The 12,142-nt window shown below is 46.9% G+C and overlaps 1 protein-coding gene across 1 annotated transcript; it reads left to right on the top strand.

Moving 5' to 3' along the window:
- Nucleotides 1–1,542: 1,542 nt before the first annotated feature.
- LOC129151731 (uncharacterized) lies at nucleotides 1,543–6,693 on the top strand. The gene is given in 2 exon segments (XM_054727627.1): nucleotides 1,543–2,107; nucleotides 2,183–6,693. Coding segments are annotated over 2 exon segments (5,076 nt in total).
- Nucleotides 6,694–12,142: the final 5,449 nt, after the last annotated feature.

Below are 12,142 nucleotides of genomic sequence, written 5' to 3'. Positions count from 1 at the left end.
TTGGCTTCTCATGTAACTTAATTTATATGAGACCTTGATTATATTTTTAAAAGCTAATTTATAAAGTAACTTAAGTAGGTATCTTTAATTAAAAAAAAAAGGCAAAGAAACTTATTCAGTAAACTTATAGGTTTGATACTTTATTGGTCTGATCTAAAAGCATAAACAGTGTCCCACATCCAGCCAATTAAAAAATGCAGGCTGCTTGAGGCTTTTGTTTTTCTTGAAATTCTACTGCTGTTGAAAATTTTGGCTATATTTAAGAAATATATTGTTTTTGCCCTTCTTACAGGCAAATACTTTCATAACATTTAATATATATGTATATAAGTAAAATATATTAATTAATTTTTATTTGATAAAGCTTTCCATGTGATTCCAGGTATCAATCAGTTTAATTAAAAAAACATTTGTTTTAAGAGAGAATAGACTTTTGAAGCATTTCGGGGCCTGTGAAATGTCTAAAAGCTACTCTCAATACCTTGAAATACACTTGGAAAGATCAAATATATATATTTATATATTTATATATATATGATTTAAAGATTATATACTTAAATTATCTCAAAGAATATCAATTATATTTAAACTGGATCATAGAATTAATCCTCCTTTTTAAATCAGACCAAGAAGTAACATTGAAAGGGCTAAACCACTTTCTCGCCGTAGCCTAGGGCTAAACCACTTTCTCGCCGTAGCCTAGGACTAAACCACTTTCTCGCCGTAGCCTAGGACTAAACCACTTTTTCGGGGATGAAAGGGCTGTACCACTTTCTCCCGCCATAACTCCGGGCTGTACCACTTTCTCCCGCCATAGCCTAGGGCTATACCACTTTAGACCACACCCCGCACCTGCGTAAACAAACCCCAGCCCTTACCCAGCCAATTAGAGTAGGCTAACTTAGTAACTTGAGTAGCATTCCCATCCTCCCTGAGCCCTCGTCTATAAAATTGCTGTGAAACAAAGAATCGGGGCTCATAGCCCCCACTCTGTATTCAGAGTATGCTGTGAGACCTAGCATGCTGGACTTAATAAACCCTTTGTTTTTTTACATGAGAGGCGTCTTTTTGGGTGCTTTGTGAATGCGGCCGGCTTCTCGGGCGTAACATTTGGAGGTTCCACCGAGATTGCGGCGGCCGCCTTCGGGCTCCAACAGACGCTTCTTGGGGTAAGTGACGGCGCCTCTTGAATAGCGATCGCTTCGAAATTTGGGAATAAAAATCTTGTCAGAACTGGCAAATCTGTTCGGTCTGGTGGCTGTCGGGGAGGGACGTGAGTCTCCCCCGACTGCGGCTGACAGACGTGTCGGGAGGTCGCAGGCCACATCCCCGGGGGACGCCCTGGTGGAATCTGGAGAGGCCCGGGGACGCCTGGATCCCTCTCATCTGCTTAATATTGATTCTGAAACTCTGTTGCCAGTCAGGTCAATTGGCTTTGAAAAACCTTCTTTTTGGATCCTTAAATTCTTGTCTCAACGCGTTGTGTCTGTCCTTGTCCTTTGTTCTTTGTTTCTTGTCGTGTGTGTGTGTGTGTTCGCGGTCATGGGCCAGAGTACTTCTACTCCTTTGTCCCTGACCCTAGGCCGCTGGTCAGAGGTCAAGGGACGAGCTCAAAATCTTTCCCTTATCATCAAAAAGAGCAAATGGCAGACTTTCTGCTCGTCTGAGTGGCCTAACTTTAAGGTCGGATGGCCCCCGGAGGGGTCTTTCCATTTGCCTCTCATAAGGGAAGTGAGGAATCTTGTTTTTCAGCCTGGCCGACATGGACACCCGGACCAGGAGCCTTACATTTTGGTGTGGCAAGACTTATGTGAAAATCCTCCGGCGTGGGTTAAGCCCTTTTTACCCCCTGATTCCTTCTCTAGGTCGTCAGTCTCCGCTTCCGAACCTGCTATTCTTCCTGTAAAGCCAGCTCTGCCTTCTTCTCCACCCTCTGTTCCCCCGGTTCTCCCGGACTCACAACCTGATCTTTTCCTTCTTGATCCCCCGCCACCTCCTTATGCCTCGGCCGGAGCACCGCGGCGCGACCAAGGACCTCCTCCGGCACCTGGCCCAGTTCCTCCACCCATGTCCCCGACGGCGGCCTCCCCAGATTCTACTCTCGAGGGCCCCCTGTCGCCGCCAGGCAGCGGACCTGCACAGCGGACTCGGAGCCGATTCCAGCCAGATGAAGGGCCTGTAGCCACTACTCTGCCGTTGCGCCCATTTGGGCCAATGGTAGACAATGGGGAAGGGGGGGAAATGCCGGCCCTCCAATATTGGCCCTTTTCCTCCTCAGACCTGTATAATTGGAAAAATAATAATCCCCCTTTCTCTGAAGACCCCACCCGACTAACAGGTCTCGTGGAGTCTCTCATGTTCTCTCATCAGCCCACCTGGGAAGACTGCCAACAGCTACTGGGGACTCTCTTCACCACTGAAGAGAGAGACCGCATACTTCTAGAAGCACGAAAGAACGTCCGGGGACGAGACGGGCGTCCGACGCAGTTGCCGAACGTCATTGATGACATCTTCCCGCTAACGCGCCCTAATTGGGATCCAAATTCTCCAGAAGGTAGGGAGCATCTGTCCTCCTATCGCCAGGCTCTTGTGGCAGGTCTCCGGGCAGCTTCCAGGCGGCCCACCAATTTGGCTAAGGTAAGAGAGGTCGTTCAGGGCCCCACTGAGTCCCCCGCGGTCTTTTTAGAAAGGCTAATGGAAGCCTATCGGAGGTTCACTCCCTTTGACCCGCAGTCAGAGGACCAAAGGGCTTCAGTGGCCATGGCCTTCATTGGCCAGTCCGCTACCGATATACGGCGTAAGTTACAACGCCTAGAAGGATTACAAGACCTCACCCTTAGAGATTTAGTCAAAGAAGCAGATAAAGTTTTTCACAAAAGGGAAACAGAGGAAGAAAAGGAAGAGCGGAAGAAAAAAGAGAGAGAGGAGAGAGAGGATGCTAGAGACAAGAAAAGAAATAAGGAATTAACTAAAATCCTGGCCACAGTGGTAGATAGTGGAAAGAAACAGAAAGAAAAGGGAGGCAGTACCGGGCCACGGCCAAGCTTGGACCCGAACCAGTGTGCCTACTGCAAGGAACATGGGCACTGGAAGAGAGACTGTCCTAAGAGACCCAAGAAGGGCCTGCAGGCTAAGCAGCCTGCCCTGTTAGCCCTGGATGAAGATTAGGGGCGACGGGGCTCGGACCCCCTCCCCGAGCTCAGGGTAAAGTTTAGCGTGGAGGGGACTCCCATTGACTTTGAAGTAGACACTGGAGCCGTTTACTCGGTTTTGCAAGCGCCCTTGGGACCACTGTCAACCAAGCGGTCTTTAGTAAGAGGTGCCAATGGGAGCCGATACCGAGCTTGGACTACCAGGAGGACCATGGACCTGGGAAGGGGAAAAGTCCATCACTCCTTCCTTGTGATACCTGATTGCCCGGCCCCATTAATGGGGAGAGATCTGCTCACTAAACTGAAGGCCCGCATCACCTTCGACCCTGAGGGACCCAAAGTAGAGTTTCTGAGTTCCCTGGTAGAACGGCCAGTAGTCACAGCCCTAACTATGTCTGTGGAAGATGAGTATCGCCTGTACAACTCTCCGGTAGAAAAGCAGGACATGACAACCTGGCTTGAGGAGTATCCAGATGCTTGGGCCGAGAAGGCCGGGCTAGGGCTGGCGGAAAACCAACCCCCAGTGGTGGTCACCCTAAAGACCTCTGCAGCACCAATTCGGGTCAGACAGTACCCCATGAGTAGGGAGGCTCGGGAAGGAATTAGACCACACATTCAGAAGCTAATCCAAGAGGGGGTTTTGAGGCCCTGCCAGTCAGCCTGGAACACACCACTTCTCCCTGTCAAGAAGCCAGGAACGGGAGATTACCGACCGGTGCAGGATCTGAGGGAGGTTAATAGTAGGGTACAAGACATACATCCCACTGTACCTAACCCCTACAACCTTCTAAGCACCCTCCAACCTGACAGAACCTGGTATACTGTATTAGACTTGAAAGATGCTTTCTTCTGTCTACGGCTTTGTGAAAGCAGCCAACCATTGTTTGCCTTTGAATGGACTGATCCAGAGGCCGGGATAGCGGGGCAACTGACCTGGACAAGGCTACCCCAGGGCTTTAAGAATTCACCCACCATTTTTGATGAGGCCCTCCACCAGGACCTAGGTCCCTTCAGAACCCGACACCCGGAGGTGACTCTGCTCCAGTACGTAGACGACCTACTGTTGGCTGCACCATCTCAGGAGGAATGTGAGTATGGGACCCGTTCCCTATTGCAAGAACTTGCTCAGCTGGGGTACCGGGCGTCAGCTAAGAAGGCCCAGATATGCAGGCGGGAAGTAACTTTCCTAGGATATACTCTCCGGGAAGGGAAGCGATGGTTGACGGAGGCCCGGAAAAAGACTGTTGTGCAGATTCCCGTACCTGCCTCCAGGAAACAACTCCGAGAGTTCCTGGGGACAGCCGGGTTCTGTAGGCTATGGATCCCGGGGTTTGCATCATTAGCTGCCCCACTTTATCCACTTCTGAAAGGGGATGTGGAATTTTCCTAGGGGCCAGAACAGCAGCAGGCCTTTGATGACATCAAGAGGGCCCTATTGTCAGCCCCAGCACTGGCACTCCCCGATGTTGAGAAACCCTTCACCCTCTACATAGAAGAGCGAGGAGGGACAGCCCGAGGAGTCTTAACCCAGACCCTAGGACCCTGGAGGAGGCCAGTGGCCTATCTGTCCAAACGCTTGGACTCGGTAGCAGGAGGATGGCCCCGCTGTCTTAAAGCTATCGCTGCCGCTGCTCTGCTAGCCAAAGATGCCGATAAACTGACTCTAGGACAAAAATTGACCATCATAGCCCCGCATGCTTTGGAAAGCATTATCAGGCAGCCCCCAGACCGGTGGCTCTCAAATGCACGCATCACCCATTATCAGAGCATTTTGTTGGATAAGGATCGAGTAACCTTTGGGCCCCCTTCTACCTTAAACCCTGCCACCCTGCTCCCGGACGAAGCTGCGGATCCAGTCTTGCACTCCTGCCAAGACATCCTGGCAGAGGAAGCAGGAATCCGCCACGACCTGAAGGACCTTCCATTACCCAACTCAGAAGTAACCTGGTTCACGGACAGTAGCAGCTTCCTGCGAGAGGGTAAGAGACATGCGGGGGCGGCGGTGGTCAGCAGAACTAAGACCATATGGTCAGCAGGGTTGCCAGAAGGGACCTCAGCCCAGAAAGCGGAGCTGATTGCTCTCACAAGAGCCTTAGAATTGGCTAAAGGAAAAAAAGCTACCATCTATACAGACAGCCGCTATGCATTTGCTACTGCTCATGTACATGGGGCCATATACCAGCAAAGAGGACTACTAACCTCAGCCGGAAAGGACATTAAGCACAAGGCTGAAATTCTTGGACTATTGGCAGCAGTTCTGCTGCCCACCGAATTGGCTATAGTCCATTGCCCTGGTCATCAGAAAGGATCAGACCCTATAGCCGTAGGGAATCGGCGGGCGGATGAGGAAGCCAAGGCAGCAGCTCTTCGAGGGGCAGGAGTTCTGGCGCTAGTAACTGAGACCCAAGAGGAGAATCTGGCACCCACGACTGTTAAAAGTAAGGAACAACAGGCAACTTCCTACTTACAGCACGTTCATCAGCTCACTCATCTAGGTGCCAGAAAAATGCAAGAACTGCTGAGGGAACAACCCTTTTCCTTAGCGGCTACTGAGAACAAGAGGTTGACGGAACAAGTAGCTAAGAATTGCCAGGCCTGTCAGGTTGTGAATGCACATCAATCCCAAACCTCAGAGGGTAAGAGACTAAGAGGAAATAGGCCTGGCCAATTTTGGGAAGTAGACTTTACTGAAATCAGGCCAGCCAAATATGGGTTAAGATTTCTCTTAGTTTTTGTAGATACTTTCTCAGGATGGGTAGAGGCCTACCCCACCCGGAAGGAAACAGCCCAAGTGGTGGTAAAGAAGATTATGGAAGAACTTTTTCCTCGGTTTGGACTGCCCCAGGTAATTGGGTCAGACAATGGACCTGCTTTCGTGGCCCAGGTAAGTCAGGGAGTGGCCAGGGTATTGGGGATTAATTGGAAATTACATTGTGCTTATCGTCCCCAAAGTTCAGGGCAGGTAGAAAGAATGAATAGAACAATCAAAGAGACCTTAACTAAATTGACCTTGGAGACTGGCATTCAGGATTGGACCATGCTCCTACCTTACGCCCTGTTCCGTGCCCGGAACACTCCCTCACCCTCCATGTATAACCTCACCCCTTTTGAGATTCTGTATGGAACCCCACCTCCAATCTCGAAAATGTCACCTGCCACAGATTCCAACTTATCACCCCATGCACCTCTGCTTGCCAGGTTAAAAGCCCTAGAGGGAATCCAACGATTTGTCTGGAAGCCTCTAGCCTCTGCTTACCAACCAGGAGACCTCAAGGTGCCACACTCCTTCCACGTTGGAGACTCAGTGTTCGTGAGGAGGCACCAGACCCACAGCTTAGAGCCCCGGTGGAAAGGACCCTACGTAGTGCTGCTGACCACTCCAACTGCGGTGAAAGTAGATGGCATCTCATCATGGATCCATGCCTCTCATCTCAAGCCTGCCCCACAGCCAGGACCTGAATGGACAATGGAGAGGACTGACAATCCTCTTAAGCTTCGCCTTTGCCGTAAGCCCTTGCCTGCCCAGTCCGATGGCAGGTAACCCTCATGCCCCTGCGACCTTAGCCTGGGAAGTCATCAACCCAACAGGACAAGTGGTCTGGTCGGTCGAGGGTACACACACCCCGGGTAGCTGGTGGCCCACATTACACCCTGATATCTGCCAACTGGCCATTGGCCTAGACACTTGGGACATACCAGACGTTGAGGACCCCAACAACATCCCACCAGCAACCAGGGGGCGACACTTACTCTATTATGGAAATAGTCCCAATAATGATCATACACCGGGATGTCTAAATAGTGGCAAGCGTGCCTCCCTGGGCCGCCTCACTTTCTATGTTTGCCCAAAAGATGACCGCAGCCGATATATGATGCGGCATTGCGGTGGGCCTGAATCCCTCTATTGTGCAGCATGGGGATGTGAGACCACAGGGTCAGCTCATTGGGTCGCCAGATCAAAATCAGACTGGCTTACTGTTCACTGGAGCGACAAAAGGGGGGAATGTGAAACAGAAACTTTGTGCAATGGACTAAATATCTCCTTTACGGAAATAGGCAGAATGAGCAACAAGCTTAACCGCTGGCATAAGGGGAGGACATGGGGACTTAGATTCTATGCCTCTGGGCAGGACTTTGGCCTCTGGTTTACTGTCAAGCTACAGAAAAAGGCTACACCAGTCCTTGTGGGGCCCAACCTGGCAATTCGACCGGTCCAACCATCTCGCAGTCACCAATCAGTAAGGACAAGGGCAACTCCTCCCCCGGTTACAGCCACCCCAGAAAACGCCTTGCAAGCCCTGAGTAGCGAGGCTCCTGCCCTAACGGGATCAAGTGGGAGATTCCCCCTGTTCAACCTCATAAGCGGGGCCTACGCTGCTCTTAATGCGACTCAGGATGGACTAACTCAGTCCTGCTGGCTCTGTCTCTCGGCGGCACCCCCCTACTACGAAGGGATTGCTGTGAACGGGGTTTACAACCTAACAAACAACCCCTCTGCCTGTAACTGGGGGAGTAATCACCAGCTAACCCTCCCTGAGGTTTCTGGCAGGGGACTCTGCATAGGAAATCCCCCTCCAAGTCACCAGCAACTATGTGCCAGAATTGTCCCCACAAACTCTACTAATAAGTACCTGGCTTCAGAGGCAGGGACCTGGTGGGCCTGCAACACTGGCCTAACCCCCTGTGTGTCCACTGCTATTTTTGACAACAGCCACCATTTCTGTGTGATGGTCCGTTTGTTTCCCCGGGTATTATATCGTGGGGCAGACTCATTCGAGGATAGAGCAGAAGGGCAGGTCACCCGCTTCCGGAGGGAGCCTTTGTCACTCACTTTGGCCGTTCTCTTGGGAGCTGGAACAGCAGCAGGAATAGGAGTTGGGACCACAGCTCTTATCCAAGGGTCTAGCCAATTGCAGCAGCTCCAAACTGCCATAGATCAAGACTTAAAAGAATTAGAGACTTCTATAACAGCCCTTAAAAACTCCCTCACATCACTCTCAGAGGTAGTCCTGCAAAACAGACGGGGCCTAGACCTTCTATTTATGCAGGACGGTGGACTTTGTGTAGCCCTCAGGGAAGAGTGCTGTTTCTATGCTGATCACACAGGGGTAGTTGAAGAATCCATGACCAAACTCCGACAGCGACTGGCTGAGCGACAAAAAGAGCGGGAGGCACAGAGAGGGTGGTTTGAATCTTGGTTTACACAGTCACCCTGGTTAACAACCCTCTTGTCAGCAATTGCTGGGCCACTCATAGTCCTGCTGTTAATCCTCACCATAGGACCCTGTATTCTAAATAAACTCATAAAATTCATACAGCAGAGGATAGGAGATATTAAGCTCATGGTCATCAGGCAGCAATACGCAGCTGTGACTGAGCCAGAGGGTCTCTAGGATTAGAGACTGCCCAAAAGAAAAAGGGGGGAATGAAAGGGCTAAACCACTTTCTCGCCGTAGCCTAGGGCTAAACCACTTTCTCGCCGTAGCCTAGGACTAAACCACTTTCTCGCCGTAGCCTAGGACTAAACCACTTTTTCGGGGATGAAAGGGCTGTACCACTTTCTCCCGCCATAACTCCGGGCTGTACCACTTTCTCCCGCCATAGCCTAGGGCTATACCACTTTAGACCACACCCCGCACCTGCGTAAACAAACCCCAGCCCTTACCCAGCCAATTAGAGTAGGCTAACTTAGTAACTTGAGTAGCATTCCCATCCTCCCTGAGCCCTCGTCTATAAAATTGCTGTGAAACAAAGAATCGGGGCTCATAGCCCCCACTCTGTATTCAGAGTATGCTGTGAGACCTAGCATGCTGGACTTAATAAACCCTTTGTTTTTTTACATGAGAGGCGTCTTTTTGGGTGCTTTGTGAATGCGGCCGGCTTCTCGGGCGTAACAACATATTTTGAATTCCTAATTATTTAAGAGAAAACACATTTTATTTTCTCAAAAACACGTTTTTATATTTTAGGTATTATTACCACATTTATATAATTTCTCCCAATTCAATTTGAACCTTAAACTTTCAGAGTTTGCAAGTCAAATATTAGCAGTTCTTAGATTAACAACACTTTTATATTCTTAAGAATAAATTTTAAAATCTAATAATTAACTTTAAACCATGTTTTTTCTGCCCGGGGAAACTGAGAAGCAAACTTGTAGGTTAAAGGACCCACTTTTGCAGGAAAAACTTTTTGGCCTAGCCACTTGACCTTTTCTGGGAAGGTTGGCTAGCAAAAGGTGTAGCCATTTAAATGCAAATTTAAAAAGGGAGTAGCTTTAAAACTTCTTTATGGAAAGAAAAGAGACTTTAAACTTTCAGAGCTTTAAATTTTAGGTAGCAAAATTAAATACTTAGCATTTCTCAAATCAATAATACTTTTACATTTTTAAGGATACATTTCAAATAAAATATAAGGCATATTTCATTAATAGATTAACTTCTATCCTCTAGACTTCATGCAATGCATACTCAGATCAACATTTCAGTATTATAACAATTCAATACATTTAGATCATTTAAATTTATCATTTGATTTAGTAAACTTCCAAGTTCTTTTAAATTTCCAGCCGATAGGCCTGGTCCAAATGGTCACAATTTTCCTGCTGGGGAAGTCAAGAAGCAAACTCTCAGCCATTCATATGTAAACTTAACTATTTCCTTCCTGCTATTTACTTGCCTCTGGCGGGAAATTTCAAGAGAGCTACTTTAGATGCCTTGGGAAACTAGCCTGTATTTCTTTCTCTGGTTCATCTTCACCATTTTTAAGGCCAAAACAGTCTCAGGTTTTTATTCTGTACACAGCAAAGAGTCAAGTTCAGCTCAAAACTATGCACACTTGTTTTTAAACTGGCCTTTTTCCTTTACATGTGCACAGAAACCCCAGATGCATTTATGAATTTGTAAAATCTTTAAGTCATTAGCTGGAAAATAAATAAAGATGGCGAAGATGAGGCCTCTCAAAGTGGCTCTCTTGGGGAGTGGCATCCATATTGGATCACCACGTATCTCCTTTCCCCCACCTCCTTGTTTCTTCAGGGGAAGTTTCAGTAATGGTCTGGCATCTACTGTTTTTATTTTATTTATTTTTTTCAATTTTTATTTTTATTTTTATTTTATTTTTATTTTTTAAGGAAAGAAAAATATTTTTTAATATAAAGAATTATTGGCAGTTGCTGAGAAGTTCCTTTTATTCTTTTCTACTTGGTTACAAGTAGTTTACACGTGGAGGCAGAAGAGGTGCAGATGGTATTCTTAGAGACTTGCACCCTTCCACTGCAGGCTATAAGGCCATGGCTGTACCCCACTTAGACATTCTTAAACTCTCCTGTGCTGAATCAAGGCCATCACCAATTAAAATAGGAATTTTCTCTGGACTTTTGCTGAGTATTGGTCACACAACTGCTTTCTAACCTTTTCCCAGGTTTCATCAACAAAACTTAAGAAAGAAATCAAGAATCTGACTACGCTTAACAGAGCATAGTTTAAAGCATTTTTGAGGATTACCCACGTTTTACACCCGGCTATTTCAATTCAGTTCAATACAATACACTCCCCATTACCTTACATTTCTTAAATCTGTGGCGCGCGCAATTCTTGGGAGCGATCCCTTGCCTCTTACCTCTTGTTGCCTCTTTCATGCCCCACGTTGGTCACCAGAATGCGGGGGCCTGATGGGGTGGGGGCCAGACATGGCGGGGATCTCCCTTTTCCGCTACCCGCGCGGAAAGAGAAATAAATGAACCAGTTCTAAATGGAGGCGGCCGGGGATTGAGAAAATAATAGACATAAAGAAAACAAGATGCAGAAATAGATTCATGAAGCTGGGAGCCTGGGTGGATCTTTCTGTGCCTGGCTGAGGCCACAGAACCAATCCAGACTGCAAAGCTGAGGCTTTATTTATTGTCAGGGACAAACAAGGCAATTGACAATGTTCTTGTAAGTATTACTTGTTTTGGCAGCACTTGCTGCCCCTCCCACAGCCCACTAGCTATCCAGGAAAGATCTAGGGATCAGTTACAGGATCAAGCTTAATTATGCTTAGAGGACTGTGCCCTTCAAAGCTTGGGACTTGTTTGTGACTTTGCCAGCAGGTCAGTCCGAGGCTTAACCCTATAACCGCTTCCTACACTGACTGGTTTGGCTCAGTGGATAGAGCGTTGACCTGTGGACTCAAGGGTCCCAGGTTCGATTCTGGTCAAGGGCATGTACCTTGGTTGCGGGCACATGCCCAGCGGGAGGCCGCTGATCAGCGTTTCTCTCTCATCGGTGTTTCTAACTCTCTATATCTTTCCCTTCCTCTCTGTAAAAATATCAATGAAATATATTAAACAAACATTATAAAATAATAATAAAAATATAAAGTCCAAACAATAAGAAATGAGCTGATAAGCCATGAAAAGACATGGATGAAATTTTAATATATCTTGCTAATCAAAAAAGCCAATCTGAAAAGGCTATAAAAGTATGCTACCACTTATAAGACATTAAGGAAAAAATGAAAAAAATGGAGATATATCAAATACTTAGTGGTTGTCAAGAGACTGGGGAGAAAGAGAATGTTTGAATAGACAGAGCATAGCGATATATATTTTTTGTTCATATTGTAATGATGGTTATGTGACTCCATGCATTTGTCAAAAGTCATAGAACTTAAGAGCTGACCATTTGCTATACAAATAAATTTTGACATTCCCTAGTTACAGCATTTCAGATAACCGAATTCTGTTAAATATAAAGATTATATTACCATAATTCTTTGAATTCATTTTTACAACACCTTTTACACATACCTTTTTATTTTTCAATTGCATTCATGCTGTCAATGCATACTCAATTTTTATCAATCTGTGGGATAAGATATTTTTTAATGGCCTAAACACCTATTTCCCCTATTATTTATGTATCAAGTGTTTTACCCAGAAAAGCATTTTTATGTTCTATATTTATAAACACATTATTAAAAAATAAGTTCAGAGAACTTGAAAATCC

Source organism: Eptesicus fuscus, chromosome 15 (genome assembly GCF_027574615.1).
Source record: "Eptesicus fuscus isolate TK198812 chromosome 15, DD_ASM_mEF_20220401, whole genome shotgun sequence".
NCBI lineage: Eukaryota > Metazoa > Chordata > Mammalia > Chiroptera > Vespertilionidae > Eptesicus > Eptesicus fuscus.
This window is presented reverse-complemented; position numbering and strand designations above follow the sequence as displayed.